The sequence below is a fragment of the Delphinapterus leucas genome, chromosome 13 (genome assembly GCF_059928025.1).
Source record: "Delphinapterus leucas isolate spDelLeu-1000000601 "Yukka" chromosome 13, BTC_Dleu_Yukka2, whole genome shotgun sequence".
In the NCBI taxonomy this organism is placed as follows: Eukaryota; Metazoa; Chordata; class Mammalia; order Artiodactyla; family Monodontidae; genus Delphinapterus; species Delphinapterus leucas.
The window spans coordinates 68,445,156-68,461,464 of record NC_143141.1 but is presented as its reverse complement, the minus strand read 5'-3'; the positions used below and the strand labels follow the sequence as shown (position 1 = coordinate 68,461,464).

General features: G+C 39.9%; 1 protein-coding gene across 2 annotated transcripts in view; it reads left to right on the top strand.

Moving 5' to 3' along the window:
- Positions 1-16,309, top strand: part of TTC27 (tetratricopeptide repeat domain 27) — a 185,523-nt gene that overhangs the window by 116,571 nt on the left and 52,643 nt on the right. For both annotated transcript variants that reach the window (XM_022574121.3, XM_089922399.1), the window contains exon 13: positions 11,293-11,520. In XM_022574121.3, coding sequence (XP_022429829.2) covers positions 11,293-11,520 — 228 coding nt within the window. The remainder of the gene's footprint in view (positions 1-11,292; positions 11,521-16,309) is intronic.

The window sequence follows — 16,309 nt, the reverse complement described above, 5'->3', positions numbered from 1 at the left end:
TTTCATAAAAAACTGATGTTTGGTTGAAATCAGCCTTGAGTGGAAAAATTCAGCTTTAACCTTGTAGCATCAGTACTTTTCCCCTTTGTCCTTACTTCCTCCAGTCCTGTTACATGAACACCTGGGTTACATAAACACCTGTTTAACAGTTGACAACAGCAATTCTTCTATCTTTGGAGAAACTGTACACAGGGACTAATATGATTATTTATAGAAAATTTTAATGTTTCTAGAAGCTGTGTCAAGTTTCTTTCCTTCTTCCTAGTAGTGAAGCCTCAAGCACCAGTGGAGGGATTGAGAAAAAACACAAACATTAGTTTAGGGCTTACTGTGTGCCTGACAAAATGCTAGATACATTTCACATCTAATTCTTCATCTTAATTTTTGGATATAAATTTGTTATTTATTTATTTATTTGGCTGAGTTGGGTCTTCATTGCTGTGCGCGGGCTTTCTCTAGTTGCAGCGAGCGGGGGCTACTCTTCATTGCGGTGCGCGGGCTTCTCATTGCGGTGGCATCTCTTGTTGCGGAGCACAGGCTCTAGGCATGCGGGCTTCAGTAGTTGTGGTGTGCAGGCTCAGTAGTTGTGGCTTGCGGGCTCTAGAGCACAGGCTCAACAGTCGTGGCACACGGGCTTAGTTGCGCCGCGGCATGTGGGATCTTCCCAGACCAGTGCTGGAACCCGTGTCCCTTGCACTGGCAGGTGGGTTCTTAACCACTGCACCACCAGGGAAGTCCCTCACAGATCTTCTTATTGTTCGAAGTCTATAGAATGAATTATGCAACACAGTTTTCTCGGGACATGTTAGGGCCCTTTTGGTTTTAAGAGAACCAACATATACTAGCTTAGGCAAAAAAAGGAATTTATAGGTTCACACAACTGAAAATTCTATTAGACCCATCATGATAGCCGTATCCAGGGGCTGAGATGATGTTATCTCTCAAAGAGCCAGACAAGATGGCCCCTGGAAGCTCAAGGTTAGTAATCCCAGTGGAAAAATACAGTCAATTCCATGGCTGTAACAGAAAAGTTCTGAACTGCCTGAGGCATGTGCCCTTGCCTCTGATAGGCCCTACCTGTACCACATGGAATGGTTTCCCCTCAGGGAAGGGGAATCAGAAGATCAGAGAATAGATGCTGAGCAGGAAAAAGAGCAGTTGATGTCCACTGTAGGGTGGGAGTTTAATTTTCTAAATCTGAAGTTGCAAGAGGTATATTGTTTGGCTTACATAGTGTTTTGAAAAAAAATTAGAGTAAGCATTTTCAGGCAATTTCATCTAAAAATCTAGATTTCTTGTCTTAAAGAATCAAATGATGTGGAAACATTGGGGCAAATTCCCATATTATTGTGCTAACTGGCTGGAGTTGAGGAGTGGCTCCTTCCTTTGTATGTTCAATTGCCAGCCTACTTTATTCATTCTCAATAATTGGCAAGAATCTCTGGGCATTTGAGTGAGTGACCCTTGCTCTAAGCACTGCAGGTTTTCCTGGTAGAGTAAGGAGAGTGTTATTCCAGCCATAATTCATAAGGTTCTGTGTAAGTCTTGGCTGACTTAATTTTATGCTGAGATTCACTGTGCCTAGTCATTGCTGTAATGTTGTATTAAGAATAGTAATTAGTTGTGTGGAATTACAAAATAAGATATGTATATATGTGTGGGTAAGGGAATGGTCTTTGGGGTTTGCAGGTTCCTGTAGGCACCCCAGGTTCATTGCAGCCATTTGCCACTTGAAGTATGCCTTTGCATGTTTGGGAATGTATTTTTATCCTACTTCATAGATGTTAAGATGACAAATTTCTTGTATTGTGTAAGAACATACATCTGTGTTTTCCAGTAGGGAAGACGGAAATACCAAAGCTTTTCACATTCTGTAAAGATTTCTGACCACCCACATTTTGACACTGCAGAAGTGATATTACAAGCCCTTGTGCTTTATTTATGTTCACTGGGCACATCTTTTGTAGTTCTTTATTTGGTAATAAATTATATAAATTGAGCGGATAAGTGGAGGAGGGAAGAGAAAATAGAACAATTTGGAAGAGAGTGAGGAAGACTGAGGGTGTGACTAATTGAAGAGAGCAAATATATTGCCTGCAAGCATCGCCCTTGGGGGAGATAAGTCTGTCGGCAGGATGAAGAGGTGTAAGTGCTCAAGGAGAAAGAATTGACTTATCTAAAGAAACGTGGGATAGGAATTTGAGGAGAAAAGAGGCCAATTTAGACTAAGCAGAGTCACTGCTCTAGTGTTTCTCACCTTCTTCTGGAAGCTGCCCCACTCTGGCCCTCCAGACCCATCTTCCAGAATTGATATTATTTATTTTTGATATATAGGCATTTATAACTGTAAATTTTCCTCTAAGCACTGCTTTCACTGCATCCCATAAGTTCTGGCATATTATATATTTGTTTCCATTTATCTCAAAGTGTTTTCAATTTCCCTGTGATTTCTTTTTTGACTTACTGTTTATTTAACAGTGTGTTGTTTAATTTCCACATATTTGTGAATTTCTCAAATTTCTTTGTTACTGATTTCTAATTTCATCCCGTTGTAGTTGGAGAATATACTTTGTGTGACTTCTACGCTTTCAGATTTATTGAGACATTTTATGACCTAACATATTGTATATCTTCTGGAGAATGTTCTGTGTGCACTTGAGAAGAATGTGTATTCCACTGTTGTTGGACAGAGTGTCCTTTAAGTGTCTGTTGGGTCTAGTTGGTTTATAGCATTGTTCAAGTCTTCTATTTCTGTCTTCTGTATAGTTGTTCTATTCATTATTAAAAGTTGGATATTGAAGTCTCCAAATATTATTGTTGAATTTGTATTTCTCCCTTCATATCTGTCAGTTTTTGCTTCATGTAATTTGGGACTCTGTTGTTAGGTGAGTATATACTCGTAACTATTCTGTCTTCTTGATGGAGTGAATATTTATCATTAAAATATGCCTTTCTTCTAGTAACAATTTTTGTCTTAAGGTGTATTTTTTCTTATATTAGTGTAGCTACTCCAGCTTTCTTTTGGTTACTGTTTCCACGATGTGTTATCTTCCTTTTTATTTTTTAAAAATTTTCAATCTGTTTGTGTCTGAATCTAAAGTGTGTCCCTTGTAGACAGCATTTAGTTGAATCATAATTTTAAAATCCTTTCTGCCAATCTTGCCTTTGATTGGAGTATTTAATCCCTTTACATTTAATTTAATTACTGATAGTGTAGGATGTATGTCGGTCATTTTGTTTTCTATATGTCTTTTTTATTTCCCCATTACTGCCTTCTTTTTGGCTAAATGGATGTTTTCTACTTCTAGTATACCATTTTAATTCCGTTGTCATTTCTTTTACTTTTTTTTCTTTTTGAGTTTCTTAGTCCTTGTACTAGGCATTATTTAAAATAGCAGATTTTAAGTGCCTTTTAAGTCCATCATATGGACATCCTCAGGGATGGTTTCTACTTTTTTTTCCCATGTAAGGGCCATACTTTCTTGTTTCTTTGTGTAGTTTCAGATTGGTTAGCTTAATGGTCAGCTAATGATTGGACAGAAAATTCCTTAAATGCCTAAATTAAGAAGCCTCCCAGTCTTTGATGGTGGGCTGTAGGTGTGTGTGTGTTGGGGTATGCTTTCAGCACTTAGCCAGGCAGTTGACAACTCTGCCTTAGCATTCACTAACTGCTTGTGCAAAGCCTCAGGGTCAGCCTGAGGTGAGAGCATAGGGCCTTCTCAGGTCTTTCCTGAACATGTGCACAGCCCTACACATGCATGGACTTAGATTCCCACCAATATGGTGGAGTTTTTCAAAGCCCTTATGTATATCTCATTCCCTTATTTTCCTTTAAGTGTTTTGTATAGCCTGTTGTTTGCCCCAGCTGTTACTACCTCAGGCAGCTGCAGAATTAATTAATTGTCTCTAATTGTTTTTGACAAAGGGTAGTCACTGGACAAGTTCAGAGTTAGGTTAAGTAAAGACAGCTTTGCAAGTGGGCTCTTCCAGGGAACCACCAGACAATTTTCTGGGAATGAAACTTCAGAGGAGCTCCAAACCCATTTTGTTCCCTCTGGTGGCTGCTGGGCTTATAATTTTCCCATGATAATATGCTGTTGGTTTTCAAGGCTAGTGCAGAGCTGGAGAAGAGGGAATAGGAATGGTACATGTTAAAATGACACAAAGCTTGCTGTTCTTACCAAGAGTTTTATCATTTTCTTGAATAAACACTCCCTGGGTTATTTCAAATCTTTGATTAATTTCCAGAGTTCTGAAATAGTTGATTCTAACACTTTTTTCCAGTTTTCTTTGTTGCTTTTGTGGTGCAGGGAAATTTTAGAGGTCCTTATACCACCATTTTTGCTGATGTGAAAATAGGAAAAGTATTGAACCTGAAATCAAGGTCCTGTTTTTCAACTTAGTAGTTTTTGGTTTTGGGCTTACCAGTTGATCAAGGAATCTAAACTTGTATTTGTCTTAAAAATGGGCATATTAGTATCTACCTCTCAGAATTATTACAGAGGTTAAGTGAGATAATGCATTTAATAATGTGCTGAATAAAAACTAATCTGTAAATACTGTCAGATGGAAGGACACGTAAGGCATTTAAAAGGAAAAATGAAAAAAACGATTTTATCATTCAGGTTTTGTTTATGAAAGCAGAGCCACTTTGAGTATTTTGGGGAATAGAGGTTCGCTAAAAGAATTAGATATTACACACATGTGGGAAGGAAAATGAAGGAGTGAAAGAGCGAGTAAGAGGATCAGGGAAAGAACCATTTAACGATCCACTTGAAGCATTGGCACAAGTGCATCAGTCAGAACTTACAGGGGAATCTGAGAAGCCACGTACTTCCAGCCATTGCAATGGGAGGATGAAGAAGGAACTTGTGGAGAGGTCTGTGGAAAGCTGTTGGATCTCTGTAGCTACAAGCTCTGTGGGTCCAAAGTGAAGTGTCTTATGGTGGGCCCGGGGTTGCTATTGGTTGGCAGGGCCAGCAAGTGGAAAGACAAGATGGACACATAGAGCATGGTCAAGCTGGGATCTTCAGGACATCTCTGCCTCTTGTTTGATGTCATATTTAACCATGACAACCTTCCAAGAGTAAAGAATGTTTGTTGCTTTACTTCTGCCTTTCAAATCCTTAGCAAGTTTCCCTTCTGACCAACTCTAACACGAAATCAGAAGGGAAAGGGATTTTAGGAAACGTAGTTCCCAGCTTAAGCAAGTACCTAGCATGATCTGGTACATATGACTATGCAGTGGTTTAGTCCTTTTACTTGGGAGTTTACTTATTTGGAAAGTGACAAACTACTAATAGGCCCAGAGTATTGTATTTTTTAATACAATTAATTAGTTAATTTTTCTTTTTTTGGCCAGTTTTTTGGATCTTAGTTTCCTGACCAGGGATCAAACCCACTGGACTACCAGGGAATTCCCAGACACAGAGTATTTTATAGATTGTGTTGTATATGTAAAGAAGAATTTCTGATTTGGGGGAAACGTACAGTTTCTTCAAAAGAGGTTTAGATATTGAAGCATTCTTAGGGCATATAAGAACAAAAATAACTAGAAATAATAACAAAAATAACACATAAACATTTATTTTACATATCTTGCTTTATTTAATAGATGAGTTCCTTCTAAGGAACGTATAAAATGAATTTTTATAAATGAAAATTTTCCTAATAACAAGTTACAGTGACAAGAGTATGTAATTTCCCATTGGGTTTTGGTTGACATTGGCATATAATTTTTTATTTTAGTTTCTTGACCTTTTTTATTAGCATGATGTCATCAAGACTGGTAAGGTCTAATGGGATAGTGAGACAATCAGGGTCCTTGCAGACTGAATTATGCCATAAGTCTATGTAATTCTGAGGAAAGGCAGGGAAAGTCTACTTCTCTCTGTGCTAGTTAAAGCCCACTGCATTTGATGTTGCCTGGTTATTGGGTAGAGAAAAATGTATTTGCTGTATCAGTACCTGCTTAGCATATGTCAGGGGCTGTGATTATTTGCTGCAGTAAAGAGATCATGTCTGGAACAGTAGCTATAATTAGAGCACCATTACATTAAGTTTATAATAATCTATGACATTTTCCAGGACCCGTCTGTGTTCTCAATTTAAATGGGTAGGTTAAACGGCCCATGCACACACGTACAAACACACACACTTTGCAGTGTCTCTCAAGTTTTTGATAGTGACACACATGTCTGTGGTTTACATAGATATTGCGGTGTTGCTTTGGGTTTTCTCTTTTAATGAGGAGAAGCAGCTTCAGAGGCTTTCACTTGGCCCTTTATTGGCCCACAGTAGCACTCACTGTGGACTCTGCTTGTTGCTGGATGTATGTAATTCACCTCTGTATTCAACTAGGGAAGTAACCACTGGGTGGGTTCGGGACTTAGTCCATCCCATGGTAGGCTTAGTATCTCCCATAAACCCGCTAACTCAACATGGTGTTATTCTGGGTCCCCAGGGATTAGCAGTAACTAAGAGCTAATCAACCCTGAAAAGAGGAGGTATTTCTTTTTCCCCAGGATAAAATTACCTGGTAAATGGTTATAATTACTTATTTAGGGAAGAAGAATTGTGGTATACACTTGTTATGTTATCACAGGGTCCTTTCTCACCAGTACTGAGTTGCTTGCTTATGTATTTGTTTGCTTATAAGAGGCTCTGAGTCTGTGAAATGACTTAGGGATAGGAATTGGGTGAGAGACAGTGTGTCAGCATGGTGATTCAGGTCAGACATCTAGTCTCCAAATCTAGATTTTTTTTTTTTAAGTCTTACGTAGATCAAGTTGTACTTAGTTGGCTGTTTATCTAATTTGGTTAAAAATCTTTATGATCAGTTGGCCATCACCTATGATCCATGCTAGTCACACCATTCTACTTATCACTCTGGATGTGCCTGTTACAAAGAACTATGTTCGTCTTGCTTCCAGGGGCTATCAGCAAGTCTCTACTACCTTGGCTTCTGATCATCCCCACTGAAATCAGAAAGCCCATTTAACAGAAGGACCTCTCGGCTTTACCCCCAGCTTACATAGGATATCTACTATAGCACTTTTCACAATGCTGATACTCCCAGGTACAATGTATTTCTCAAAGTCAAGGTGAAAGGAGTATCCCCTTGGCCTTAATGGGGGACACAGGTAGGGTGGGTAACAGGTTGCAAATGCTAAATTAACAACAGCCTTTTCTTCTGAGTTGGATTCTTTCTTCCGTATTACACCAAGGAATTTTTGGCATCTCAGCCTTCGTTTTGGCCATGTTTGAGTCTAGGTTTTAGTCAAGCAGTTGAGCAAATAGTTGGAACCATCCCCAGCTGCTTGAGTTAGAACTGTGAATCAAAATTTTCTGATGAGTGTCTACATTAAGCTGATTTAAAATTATGATCCTCTTTGTCTATGGTCTAGCTCCCTTAGAATCTTTTTCCACATGGTCCCAAGGTTTTCTCTCTAGAAAGTAACAAAATCTTGCAGTTCTTTTTGTGTATAAACCCATTTACATGTCTGGAGGCAATGAGGGGTGGAAGGGGTTAGGTAATAGGAGAGAATTGGCATTCTCTTGCAAGGTAACTCCTTGAGGTGTAGTTGTTACAGTGTCCTTAAGCAAGGTAGCACTAGTCTTATCAGTTAGGGGAGGGTTGCCTCTGCTGGCTTAGGAAACTCCATAGAATCTGGGGGTTTTCTGTTATCTGAATCGTCCCAAATGTCCCCATTTAAATTCTTGGGTCTTGCTCTTTTATAATCAGTGCCCTCTTCTCCTGGCCACGATGAAGTAACTGGCACTAGAGTAACCCTCTCGCTTTAAACAACTGTTGCAGTTATTATTGGTATATAACAAACCACATCAAAACATAGTGGCTTAAAACAATAGCAGTCGTTTATTTCATTGTTTCTGGGGAACAGAAATTTAGGAAGGCCACTTGTGACATGAGAAAGGTGAGGTGATACAGTATTAACTCTAAATGAACTTAGATCAATTGAAGATGCACATGAGTAGCCCTAGAGCAATCATGAAAATTTAATAAAATGATGTGTAGCTAAGAGGCAATAGAGGAAATAAAATGAATCAGTAAAGCATATTTGATTAACCCAATCAAATGCCCTAACTTTCACATAGAACTAGTGAAACCAAATTCATCCTATATTGTAATTCAGCAGTCCTACAAGAGCAATGCCTGCATCTGATTTTTGCCTGTACCAGCTTGGCAGCTACAAGGAAAACAAATTCTTTTAGGAAATTATAGAAATACCCTGGTTCTCTGGCCTTGAGGATTTAAAACACTGAGTGTCATTTTCTCTTTTTGAGCTGTCCGGTGAACTTAGGAGCAGCTGACCTACCTCACAGTCTTGCGCTCTCTCACAAAGTCCTGTCACTCAAACTGCAAAAGCCTTGCATTAGATCGGTGCTTCATTCTAAGTTACCACAGGTGATAATTTAAGTAATCCTTTCATCACTGGATGTCATGGACTAGTGACGTTAAACCCTGTCATGATCACTGGATCCTCATTGTCTTCAACTCCAACCAGGTCAGATAACCAATCACAAAGTTTCACGTTTTTTTTTTTTTAACATCTTTATTGGAGTATAATTGCTTTACAATGGTGTGTTAGTTTCTGCTTTATAACAAGGTGAATCAGTTATACATATACATATGTCCCCATATCTCTTCCCTCTTGCGTCTCCCTCCCTCCCACCCTCCCTATCCCACCCCTCTAGGTGGTCACAAAGCACCAAGCTGATCTCCCTGTGCTATGGGGCTGCTTCCCACTAGCTATCTATTTTACGTTTGGTAGTGTATATATATCCATGCCACTCTGTCACTTTGTCCCAGCTTACCCTTCCCCCTCCCTCCCCGTGTCCTCAAGTCCATTCTCTAGTAGGTCTGCATCTTTATTCCCGTCCTGCCCCTGGGTTCTTCATGACCTTTTTTTTTAGATTCCATATATATGTGTTAGCATACGGTATTTGTTTTTCTCTTTCTGACTTACTTCACTCTGTATGACAGACTCTAGGTCCATCCACCTCACTACAAATAACTCAATTTCGTTTCTTTTTATGGCTGAGTAATATTCCATTGTATCTATGTGCCACATCTTCTTTATCCATTCATCTGTCGATGGACACTTAGGTTGCTTTCATGTCCTGGCTATTGTAAATAGAGCTGCAGTGAACATTGTGGTACATGACTCTTTTTGAATTATGGATTTCTCAGGGAATATGCCCAGTAGTGGGATTGCTGGGTCATATGGTATCAGTATCAAAAAAACAAACAACCCAATCCAAAAATGGGCAGAAGACCTAAATAGACATTTCTCCAAAGAAGATATACAGATTGCCAACAAACACATGAAAGGATGCTCAACATCATTAATCATTAGAGAAATGCAAATCAAAACTACAATGAGATATCATCTCACACTGGTCAGAATGGCCATCATCAAAAAATCTACAAACAATAAATGCTGGAGAGGGTGTGGAGAAAAGGGAACCCTCTTGCACTGTTGGTGGGAATGTAAATTGATACAGCCACTATGGAGAACAGTATGGAGGTTCCTTATAAAGCTAAAGTTTCACTTTTTTCAGGAGTGTATTGACAGCAGTAACTTCTGTACCCAGTTACTGTAATGGTCATTGTTTAACTGCAGACCACAGAATCCACTCTAGCCGTTTAAAGCAGAAGTGGGAGAGTGTGGGTATCGAGTTTTAGTGACATGATGTCAAGAGAAATGCCTCAACTACACTGTAAGGTCATTTCAGCAAAAATCCTGCTGTGGCTACAATTTGTTATACACAATTTGGTTGAATACATACACGCATATACATAAAAATAAATATATTAAATACAAAGTATATTGAAATGTACCTACTGAAAATATATCGAATATGGAATTATAGTTAGATACATTAATAACTGCTGTATTATCCGTGAATAAAGGAATTACATGGATTATATTTGAAAATTTCATGTTTATTTTGGCCGTTTAGGACTTGGAATTGTTTTCTCTTAGAACCTGTTTTATAAATTCTGGTTTCATTTTCAGACTAGCCTAAAAGACCTACATAACCCATACTGTATCAGAAATGCAAAAGAGGCCATAGCATCCAAAGACACTTTTAGAAGCACAGCCATCTTTTAAAAGATTTCACAAAAATTAGACTGCTTAAGACTTAAATTATAGATATGTTGAACCTAAAGAAAATAAGATATACAGACTTTAAGATTGCCAGCCATGCAAGTTAGGGGGTCTAAACTACCATTTTAGCTACCAAAGGATGGCTTCCTGAATATCTACATCCACTTTGGCCAAGGCTGTGTTGGCATATTTGGTGACCCCACTTCTGTTTATGTGGAAGTATTTGTATGTGAGGATGGAAAGTAGAGCTGCTACCATGCTTCTTGCCCTCTGTTGAAATTAATCAGAAATGGGGGTGGGGGTGGGTAACAGACATGGGTGGGGGAAGTGAGATAGTATATGTCACAAGTACAGAGTTAGCTTGGGTGACAAGGTGAATCCGAATTGTGGACACATGAGAATAATACCCAAGCCATGTACTGAGGATGGTCTTTAATTTCTACAGTGAATGGACTGTCTGGAAGCAGGTCTCATGTTGGCAAGGTTTTTTTGTTTGTTTGTTTTTTTGGCCACGCTGCACGGCATGCAGGATCCTAGTTCCCGAACTGGGGATCGAACCGTGCCCTCTGCAGTGGAAGCACGGAGTCCTAACTACTGGACCACCAGGGAATTCCAGCAGGTTTTATCTGTGAGGTGTGATGTAGTTCGGTTAAGAGGTAGGTGCTTAGCAGTGCCTATTAAATTTTACCCTCTCCCTTCTTTTATAAATTTTTCAGCGATCCCAGGCTCCTGAAGCATACCATTTTTAAAAAGGGAAAACATACTTTTCATTGCTATTGGGTGGAGGTGAATTGAAGGCTCTGCTCTAACAAACGGTCACAGTGGTGACAACTGGAACAGGGAGCAGGGAAAAGGGGAGCTAAATGAATCCCCCCCAGTATCATGAAGTCAGCCTCTCCTCGGGGCCTTTCCTTGAGGATTCCAGAGGCCAGCAAAGCGTGTTCACCTCTTACTTCTTGTTCCTCTGTTACTTGTACCATATTGATCTTCTACTGTTCCTCTCTTTTTCAGCCTGTGTGCTAGATGCATGAAATAAGCAGGTCATCTCAAACTTTGAAAATAAAATTTTGGATCATGTGACATAAAAGATTGTATATGTGCTAAAAAGTAGGCATTTGTCACTATTCAGCAATTTAGTTATTTCTGTTGTTATTTCTAGGCAGAAGAAATCCTCAGGCAAGAGCTGGAGAAAAAAGAAACACCAAGTCTATACTGCTTGCTTGGAGATGTCCTTCGAGAGCACTCTTACTACGACCAGGCCTGGGAGTTGTCTCAGCACCGCAGTGCTCGCGCCCAGCGCTCCAAAGGCCTCCTCCATCTTCGAAGCAAAGAGTTTAAAGAATGCGTGGAGTGCTTTGAACGCTCGGTGAAGATTAATCCCATGCAGGTTAGACAGTTCATAAAGCCTCATCTGTTCTTGTCTTTCTTTGATTTTGACTTACTGAATGAATACCCATTTTCTTTCATAAAGACTGGGGAGCTCATCTGTGAGCTAAGAACCTAGCCTTTAGAATACTTCTTGCTTGTCACTAAGAGTGGACAGGTTGCTTTTCTCTTACTCGCTTTCTTTTTTTTTTTTTGCGGTATGCGGGCCTCTCACTGTCGTGGCCTCTCCCGTTGCGGAGCACAGGCTCCGGATGCGCAGGCTCAGCGGCCATGGCTCACGGGTCCAGCCACTCCGCAGCACGTGGGATCTTCCCGGACCAGGGTACGAACCTGTGTCCCCTACATCAGCAGGCGGACTCCCAACCACTGCGCCACCAGGGAAGCCCTTTTGTGCTTCTTTTATTCACTTTTCTGTTTCGTTTTGTTATTTCTCTCTGTTAACTGTCCTTAACACAAATACAGCTATTAAAGTTAGGCTCCATTTTGAGTAGATATACTAGGAAGGAAGTGAATGAGAGTCAAAATTACAGGCAGTGAAGGACTCTGCAAGTAATTGTTGATGTCAATAATGAAAAAAAAACCTTTATATATAAAGGGTAACATATAGAATGGGTAGTTGATCATTTTAGGAAAAAAAATGTCTGTATTTACATGCACAGAAGCATTTTTAAATGTTTAAAAAAATTTTTAAGATTTGAAAAAATAATGCAAAAGGAACCTGGATCTTTAAAATAAGTAAGTGCAAGATAAATCCACAGGACAGGACCTAATTTTGAGGGGAAAGAGATCAACCTATTTTGTATTTAATGATATTCAGTTAGTTAAATGGTTTTATTCCTAGAAATGGTTATTTTTTTTTAACCAAACTTTCTTTATGACTGCTTTCCCAATCACCAAAGTCACACATATCTGTCAACCATGCTCCTGACAAACATGCACACCGACTTAGTATAATTTTACTTATAATACTAATTTAATATCACCCACTAATATTTACTGAGTACTTACTATGAGCCAGGTACCTCTTTGGGCACTTTGCCAGTATTTGAACCCAGACAGTCTCACTCCAGAGCCAGCAGTCTGTTCTTTTTTAAATTGTGATAAAAAGCCTGTAACATAAAATTTACCATGTTAACCATTTCTAAGTGTACAGTCCAGTAGTGTGAAGTACATTCACTTTGTTGTGTAGCCATTGCCACCACCCATCCCTACAACTCTTTTCATCCTGCAGAACTGAAACTCTGCACCTAGTAAACAGTAGCTCCCGGTTCTCCCCCCATGACCCTAGTCCCTAAAAACCACTGTACTTTCTGTCTCTTATGAATTTGGCTACTCTAAGTACCTCATATGAGTGGGATCATACAGGATTTGTCCTTTTGTGACTGGCGTATTTCACTTAGCATAACGCCCTCAAGGTTCATCCATGTTGTATCATGTGTCAGAATTTTCTTTCTTTTAAGACTGAATGATATTTCACTGTATGTACATACCAGTTATTTTATCCATTCATCTGTCGATGGACACTGGGTTGCTCCTACCTCTTGTCTGTTGTGTAGTGCTGCAATGAATGAGGGTGTGCAGAAAGGGTCACTTTTGAACTGGGTAGACTTGGGGCATATCTTTTACAATGAAAAAAAATCAGAACACATTTTTTTTTTAATGACAGGTTGAGCTAATTGCTTACTTTCCTCGCTCTGGGTAGTGAATACAATGAGAATCTTTCTCATCTGTGGGCTGGTGAGAAGCCTGGAGAAGAGAGTAGGGCAGGTGGGAGTACAGAATATCAGCAGAAACTGACAGTTGCATTTCGCAGCAAGAATGCTTACCATAGAGTTGGTTGTTGTTGACAACTTGCTCTACCTCAGAGTTCTCAACTGGGGACGATTTTGTCTCCGGGTCCTTTGGCAATGGTGGGGAGGTGAAGGGGTGCACTACTGACATCTAGTGGGTAGAGACCAGGGATGCTGCCAAACATCCCATAATGCTCAGCACAGCCCTCCACAGTAAAGAATTATCCCAGCTAAAATGTCAGTAGTGCCAAGGTTGAGAAACCCTGCACTAACTTGATTATCACTGGACATTTTTTTTTGGTAGAAAATAGAACTCAGTATTGTGTTACTAAAATTTTACTTTTATGGAAAACTGTATCATATCCTTGCTTATCTGTTTAAAGTTTACCCAACCACAGCTGCCATAAGGAGTGGGGAAAATAAATTCCCTCCCTTAGCCTCCATTGTCTAAGTTAAATCACGCACATGGATTGTTTTCTCAAGCACACAGTCTCAACGTCCAGCCTTAACATTGTCCTCCTGCCTCACTGGCTACTCCTTCTCAGTCTTCTTTGCTGGTTCCTAGGGCTTAGTCGTTGGGCTGTATATCTCTGTCTACACTCACTCCCTTGATTTAATCTAGTCCCATAGCTTAAATACCATCTGTATGCTGACAACTCCCAAAAGTTTATTTTCAGTCCTGTCTTCTCCCCTTAATTGTAGACTTCCGTATCTCACTGCATTCTCAGTCTCCCCATTCGTTACTCTGACTAAACATTTCTAATATCCGAAATACTGTTCTCCCCCTCCTAAAAGCTTTTGCCCCCAAGATCATCCCCATCCCTATAAGTGGCAGCCTGTTTGGTCTTAGAGTCATCCTTGATTTCTATTTCCCTCATATCCCACATCTAATTTATCAGTAAATCCTAGGAGATCTGCCTTTGAAATATATCCAGAATTGGACAACTGCTTGCTACCTGCAACCATTCTGGTCAAATACCCATCACCTCTCACCTACTTAATATATTACCTCCTTACTGGTCTTCCTGCCTCTGTCTTGTTACAATCTGCCTATACTCAATGAACATCCAAGTTGATCCTTCCAAATGCAAGTCATATGTGTCATTCCTCTGCTCCATCACCTGTGATAATAGCCAGGTCTCTGACTGGCTCAAGGCTTTTCCAAGCCTAGCCTCTGTTGCTTCTTTACCTTCCTCCTTCCATTCTCCCCCTCGCTCACCCCACATTAGCCTCTTTGTTCTTCCCTGAACATTCCAGGCACATTTCTGTCTCTGGGTTTTATCACTTGCTGTTCCTCTGCCTGGAATGTTCTTCTTCTGGATAGATATCTGCATACCTTGCTCCATGACCTCATTCACTTCTGGGATCAAATGTCACTTTCTCAGAGAGACCTTCCATAATCATTCTATTTAAAATCACACCCCCACTTTCCACCCTTACCTTACATTCCTTATTTTCCTTCCCTACTTTATTTTTCTCCATAGTACTTAGCACCTTCTAATATTATATATAGCTTACTTAAAAAAAAAAAATCTTTTTCTCCTCCACTACAGTGTAAGTTCTATGAAGGTAGAAATTTTTATCTGTATGGTTCATTCACATTTTCCTAGTGCTTGTAACAGTGCCTAGCACATATTGGGTCTTTAATAAATAATTGTTGAATGAGTGAACAAATAATATCTTCAACCAGTTATTCAATCAAATACATATTAATTGTCTGCTGTACACATGGCACGGAACCAGAGGAGGAAGCAGTAGCAGCAGATCACCAGATAGCCTGGTTTGTACCCTCTGCTACAGTCTAGTGAAGTGGACATAGACAAAGCTAGCCAACAGTATGAGGCCTCAAAGAAAAACCCAGAGAGTAATTTTTAAGACACTAGTTTTATAGAGGCCAAAGAGACTATTTCTGCCTTTTGTAGACAGTGATGAAGAGAGGATGGTGAATTGGGCTTTGAAGGACACATAATACTTGAACAGGCCAATGGAAAGGCAGTGGTGAGGGCATTCCAGGCAGGTGAACAGTTTGAGCCCAGCCCTGGAAACACAAAGAGAAGGGGTGTGTGTGTGTGTGTGTGTGTGTGTGTGTGTGTGTGTACAGAGTGTTAGTGAATAGGCTAGTTTTTTAGAGTGAAAGGGAATAGGACAGTCCCAGTGGGAAAGCTAGACTGGAGCCAGATTATGGAAGGTCTTGAAGGTGAGGCCTTTGTTTTTTTTATTTGGCAGGTAGGAGGCTATTAAAGGGTTGATTTGTGTTTGGCTTTGTTGAATTGAAGGAATGTGGTGTGCATGGAGGTGATTTAAGAATATTGTTTTGGCAACTCTGTGGCCATGGGAGACACTAGATGTAGGCAGGCTTAGGAACTATAGCAGTGGTCTAGCAGGACAGTTGTCTGTGGGGGAGGGGCAATAGGAAAGAAGGGGTGGAGTAAGGGAATTCGCAAGGGAGGACTTGACAGGGCCCAATGGTCTCATTATATGATTTCAAATTAATTACTTAGCAAGACAAAGAAATGACAATTGCTCCAAGCAGCGTCACAGAGCAAACAGTTATTATGTGAGGATATTTTGCGGTTTGTCATATGGATCGAATTCAGGCAGGCTGTAAGCCGTGCCAAAATATGCAGGCGTATGATGCTCCAGTTGTACAGAACTACTACAGGATGCAAACTTGAATGCTGTAGACTTACTATAACTCTTGATGCAAGTTTGAATTGTCTCTGAAGAAGGAGAGCTCCTACATGCTATCGTCTCCTCTAAGTCCTGGAATGAAAGGAAAATAGAAAAAGAGAATTTTAAAACTTCTATCCCTGCTTTTCCGACATATCCAAACAATTAGGTTTAATAACAAAACTCAGGCAAATGAGAGAGATATTTGAATGGCTTTTGTGCATTGTAATGGCTTCCTGAAATCAAATTGTTATAAAAATAGGAATGTTTGGTTTTATGTCAGGGATAGTCTACAAAACTAAATGCATTTATCTATGGTGCATTTGTTAG